The sequence below is a fragment of the Agrilus planipennis genome, unplaced genomic scaffold, assembly GCF_000699045.2.
Source record: "Agrilus planipennis isolate EAB-ADULT unplaced genomic scaffold, Apla_2.0 scaffold105, whole genome shotgun sequence".
Lineage (NCBI taxonomy): Eukaryota > Metazoa > Arthropoda > Insecta > Coleoptera > Buprestidae > Agrilus > Agrilus planipennis.
The window spans coordinates 191,204-196,896 of NW_020438878.1; the positions used below are offsets into that span (position 1 = coordinate 191,204).

Here is a 5,693-nt window from a genome sequence, read left to right on the forward strand (position 1 = left end):
AGATTAGATTACTGTTCACAAATAAGAAAGGTACTAGTTTTTGGGGAATATAATGATTAACTCAGGAAGGAATGTAGGTACATGTCAACCAATGACCTTGTAATGATAATAATCAAGTAAATAAAGTGAATATGCAGTGATTTCTCTAAATTCTACTGCTATATTTTTTTTTAATAATGAAGTTCAGTTATACAAAAGTTCCTTTTATTCAATAATAAATGCACATGTTTGTTTCTCTCAAAATTTTCTTACTTTCTTACGGCTGATATAGTTTCTTTATTCTTAAATTTCCGAAATCTGTCTGTATATGTAAGAGTTTTCATGAAAACGTCTGAAAACTCTTGTTCGTCTTCTGCTGATTCGTTTTGTGCTTTGCGATGTTCTAAAAGCATGTGTACTTCGGAAATAAGCAAAGTTTCAGCATTTTCAAATTCTGTAATTAAAAGTAATTACTTCATAAAATAAATTTTACAAAGTATGACAACCTACTATATTTTTACAACAGAATAGTACGTAAGTTATTTAATTTACCAGAAAAGAACATTTCCATTAACTTACATAAATATATATTTTATAAAAAGGAAAAGCTTTAGTCTCCGTGGTACATCTAATTTATATTTTTAGGATAAACAACTACTACTAAAATTCTGAAGTTTTAATTTCTTAAGTTAATTGCCTTATTGTATATATGTATTATTAAAAAAAGCATAGGTTTTTAATAGAATTGCTGTAGCCAGTCTAGAGAAAAAAAATGTTTTCTATTTCTCAATTTAATTAGATAAGGATTTTGAAGTTTTCAAAATTTGAAAAATTTTTTTGTATAGATTTATCCAAAAGAATATGTGAAATATGATCTATTTGATTCTTTTATATTTACATGTTTATCACAGATTCTCTATATTATATACAAAGGTACATTACAGTTACTAAATAATTAACATAAACATGTTAATGAACTGGTTTGTTTATATAACCCTCTTCAATTAAGAAGTCGTATAATTTTCTAGTCTTATTCACATCAATTTTTAAAAGTCTTCTGGCGCATTGAAGTTTCAAAAAACCAAATTTGTTATTTTCGGCAATTAAAATATTTTTTAATTCCAGATATGTCAGGGGCACCAAACGTATTTTACTACACAATTCTTGTTCTTTGGGGAGCAGTTTTTCATATCCGGGGAGCCCCACAATGTCCAAAGGAGTGTATGATCCCCTTCTTTTACATGGGATTGTAATGGCTTGAGATGTAGCAGTGTTTAGTAATTTCCACTTTAACTGAACATTGTTTTGAAACTCCTTAACATCTTTGATTGCTTCATCCCTGTCTTGTTTTAAATTCATATACAAATGAGCTCCATTAAGGGAAATAATTCCTTTTCGACGGAATTCGCATAATCTAGGATACAAAGGAATGTCAATTTTTTTTAAAATCATATGCTATACTGTATGATTTAATATCAGAGTGGTGAAGAAAAATAAATGAAAAACATTATTGTGAGAGAACCAAGAAAAAAATATATACGATAATTAAATTTAACTCATTGGAAGTTTTTTTTTTGAAATTAGTTTTGAAAATGTTGTCAATTATGTTAGTTATTCTATAATTTCACTAATAATCTATACTTTATTTAATTTCCAAATGCCACTCACTTTGAGATTTGTGCTTTTAATTCTCCTGCTCTGTGCAGCCCTTCCATTAAATAATCAAATTGTATTCCTTTATAAAACTGCATAAATCTGCATATTCTTTCATAGACTGGTCTTGTTATTGTAGATTCATAACGTAAAAGCGATGCAACAGTTTTTCTGACTAATATCAGTCCATGGTCTCTAATTATTCTTCTCCTCTTCATTCTTTCGCCTAATCTTCGATTGTAACTTCGTATAATAGCACACTGAAGTTCCTGCATTACAGTGTTTATGGGACTATCTGTTTCCAATTTTAAATTTACTATTAAATCTTCTGCATTTGAATCATAATCCAGTTCAAATTCTGACCTGGCAGCATTGTAACCAGCCAGAGAATAAAAGCTAATTGAGAAAGGCGAATTACGAGGAGGTTCAGATACATCGTTAAGACGAAATTTGTATGGTATTAAAGGTCTGTTGTCAATTGCTTCATGTTGAGGAAGTGTAGGCAACATGCATGAACCCTGTCTTTCTAAATAAAACTTATTGTAATGCTCCTTAATCTCTTCGACGGATTTATTTGGTAATTGCTTTGCAACTAAATCCCAATTTCCCACTTCGAGTAGTGAATCCAGTAGGGTAAGTTCTTCTTGAGCAGTCCAGTTTGAGTTTTCAAATAATATAAAGTTGTGATTAAAAACGCGATAACTGTGGTAATTTTTATGAGAAGAAAACTCTGCACCATTAACAAAGCAAAGCTTGCATACACTAACATTGCAAGGCACACAAACAATGTAAGGTACCTCTAAGACTTCGCTACAAGCTCCGCACAACGTAGATGGAAATGTACTTTCTGGTTTATTAGACAACTGTTTATCTGCAAACTCTACAACTAATTTAAAGTAACAATAAAAAATAGAAATGTACCTTTTGGAAACTGTAAATCTGCAGCATCTTCTTCAGTCAGATCTGTATTTATGTGTGACATTTTCTGTTTCTTTTTGTTGAGAGGCACTAATAATACCAAAAAGCACAAATAATTACACCTCACTGTAGCAGGATTTCAATTATAGACACTTAGAGGCTTTTTCGAGATACTAACACTTTTAATAACAACCAAGTTATACGAATAAATCACCCAATAATATTAGGTTATGTACACACTTTACCGGCTGTGAAACATAATACCAATTTAGCCATGACAAATTCATCAAGTGTAAAAGCATACAGGGTGTTTATTTCGGGTATGCCCCGCATTACTGTTTTGTAGACTTGAAAAGAACTAAGACATTGATTAAATTAGACAGAACACAAATAGGCAGTTTTTAAGAGCCATTCTTAATTTGTTTAGGATTTTTTTAATTTCCTTTCTACGTATTACTCCAGCAAAGCAAGTTATTTGTAACGTAATTACATTTTTGATATGCCTTGCAGTTGTCGGCCATCATTCTTTTTCAATTGTTGTCGCATTGTCACTGATGTCGGCCATTACGGTTTATTAATGGATGCAATACATCATACACTTCAGCATAAAAAATTGCCGATGCTAACTTTCATTTACTTAATACTACTTCACCCTGTGCTGATAGCATTCACATTTTTTTTTTTATATGTAATATTAAGTACTAAATTTATCAAACTAAAGAAAATTGAAAAAAAAAATTAAACAACTATTATGGCAACCGCTCAGATTGCATTCCATTATTATTTAGGCATAGGTGTGCATTTTTAACAAACTTTTTTTAATATTTGTATTTACATAGCTGCATGTTTAGTTGTTTTTTAATTTTTTTCTTTCATTAAATTAGTACTTAATATTGATTCAAACTTTTTATTTCGAATAGTAAATAAAATAAATTGCTATAAACAACGCTACAAATTAATTTTTGTTGAAAAAACTGTAAATTCTAATGTATTTCTGCAACTTCCACTGATTAATTTGAGACTGTAAATTAAGCATGATGTGTCAGAAATGTAACTACGTTATAAATATTATAATTTGTTTTGCTAAAGTAATACATGGAAAGAAAACAAAAAGATCCTAAAGATTTTTTACATCCAAACGTTCGAAACTATGATTATGTGCAATATCGTTATGACGGCAATAAAATACGTTTTTAAAAATTTGAAAAACAAATCCAGATCCATGTTTACCGTACTCGGTATATGCAAAAAAGCAAATAAACTTATTGACGACCAATTTTTAAAAAAATTGTATATCAGAAAATAAGCCAAATTTGCTAATACTAGGTATATACGAATTAAGAATGGCTCCTACAACCTACTCATTTTGTCTAATTTAATCGACGTTGTAGTCTTTGCCGGCTTCGACACTTGAAATTGGCACCCTGCACACTATGGCAATCATTTCTATAGCAAATGAGGTAATTTTGTCATTTCTGACATCTCTTGATGGAAAATGAGGAATTTTCAAGCTCAAACTTTGGAAAAGAATCCTAGAGCTAATGCGAATTTCATTTCAGCTTTAACATTTTGGTAAATTTAAGAAGTTAATGTTAAACTAAAAAAAAATATGATACGATACGGTCATTTATTACAGGTATACTTCGAAAATTTTTAAAATAGGATGGAAGCGCGAGCTAGACGCACATGATCTATCGGCACCACTTAGAGAACATAAATCATCAATTCTTGGTCGACGAATAGCGCACTTATGGACTATTGAATATACTCAAGCTGCAGATACTGAAAAAGAACCGAGTATGTTAAAAGTTATTTGGAGATGCTTTAGGTGGGAGTTTGTTAAATATGGGGCAATCGTTGCATTCATGGAACTTGGATTAAGGTCAATAAATATTTAAATAAAATAACAAATCAAATACAGATAATATAAACGCCCAGGTGTAAAAAAGAAATCCCTCAGATTCACTTTCATAATTTTTTAATCGTGAAAAGTAATCGTAGTTAAGAAAGAGGTTTGGAAAGCACCTACTAACTTCTGCCTAATTCTGAAATAATTGAAGTTAGTTATTTACTTAGGATTTAGTTAAAATTATAATCCATTGATTAATTACTTACGACAGTCAAGCGCATGGTTTAATTAAAAGCCTTTTTCGCGACCAAGGATGAAAACGATGAATTATATACATAAAAAAAAGAGAATAACTAGGGGTGCGCCCAGTGGCGGGCTAAGGCTAAAGCGGGCCCTAGGCAACATTGTAATTCCGGGCCTATTTTTCAGTCATGACTCATGACACATACTTTGCGTTTGCTAGTTTGGTTTTAAAGCACATAGTATGTAGTTCTATTTAATTATGGGGTTCCAAGAAAAAAAATTAAAAAAATAATATACATGTACAAAAATTAAATAAACATAATTTATTAAAACAGATAATAATATTTAAACAAATATACACAGATTGATTAGTTATATTGCCTTTTTTTCGGGCTCCAAAAATTAGGGGCCCCAGGCACGTGCCTAGGTTGCCTAGGCCTTAATCCGCCCCTGGGTGCGCCGAGTATCTTATTCGTTTTAATACACGAATCTCGGCGTATTTGGCATTCTTTTCAGTATTAGTACTGGGTTGAATAATTCTCGGTGAATATTTGTTGTAATCAAGCATTTTAAATGTAAAAGAGCTGTAGTGACCCGTCGTAATCGTTAAAGTAATGAGCCATTATTAATTTTTAAAATGAAACAAATCAAGTAATACACGGAGATTTTTACGACAACGCAAAAGTTACAATTTTAGATTCTAAATAACTGAATTTGCCGTAGAAGTAGTAGAATTTATTAGGTAACTTGTATACTTCGTTTACTTTCTGTAGCAATGTGACCTTCAGTTTGACCGGCGCAAAGTAGAAAAGAACAGCACTAGGCCAGAAAAGGAAGGAGACAACTCTTAACCGGTGAGAAGCGTATAATCCGTACAGTACTGCACGGAAAAATTGACCATTTTATCCACTACAATTGCATTGCTCGAATGTGCTGTTATTGGTACCATTTACTACTGAAAATATCAACGAGATGTTTATTTATATTTGAAGACATATTAAAGGCTTTAACGCTTGTTTTCGACTCGCACTACTATTCATGATTGAACAAA

General features: G+C 31.1%; 2 protein-coding genes across 4 annotated transcripts in view; one reads left to right on the plus strand and one right to left on the minus strand.

Moving 5' to 3' along the window:
• The window catches only part of LOC108737751 (DNA-directed RNA polymerase II subunit Rpb4), a 10,655-nt gene extending 7,865 nt beyond the window's left edge, over positions 1 to 2,790 (minus strand). The window contains exons 1-3 of one of the 2 annotated variants that reach the window (XM_018470844.2): positions 2,554 to 2,790; positions 1,648 to 2,503; positions 449 to 1,393 (exon numbers count right to left, since the gene is read on the minus strand). In XM_018470844.2, the coding sequence (XP_018326346.1) occupies positions 949 to 1,393; positions 1,648 to 2,503; positions 2,554 to 2,614 (1,362 nt within the window). In that variant the 5' untranslated portion in view covers positions 2,615 to 2,790 and the 3' untranslated portion in view covers positions 449 to 948. The other variant, XM_025981453.1, reaches the window with a different exon arrangement.
• Positions 1 to 5,693, plus strand: part of LOC108737750 (probable multidrug resistance-associated protein lethal(2)03659) — a 122,059-nt gene that overhangs the window by 98,374 nt on the left and 17,992 nt on the right. Inside the window, exons 1-2 of one of the 2 annotated variants that reach the window (XM_018470840.1) lie at positions 4,030 to 4,122; positions 4,187 to 4,432. The exons of the other annotated variant lie outside the window; for it this stretch is intronic. Coding sequence (XP_018326342.1) covers positions 4,046 to 4,122; positions 4,187 to 4,432 — 323 coding nt within the window. The 5' untranslated portion in view covers positions 4,030 to 4,045. Of the gene's footprint in view, positions 1 to 4,029; positions 4,123 to 4,186; positions 4,433 to 5,693 lie in introns of those variants that run through there. 2 annotated transcript variants of the gene reach the window in all.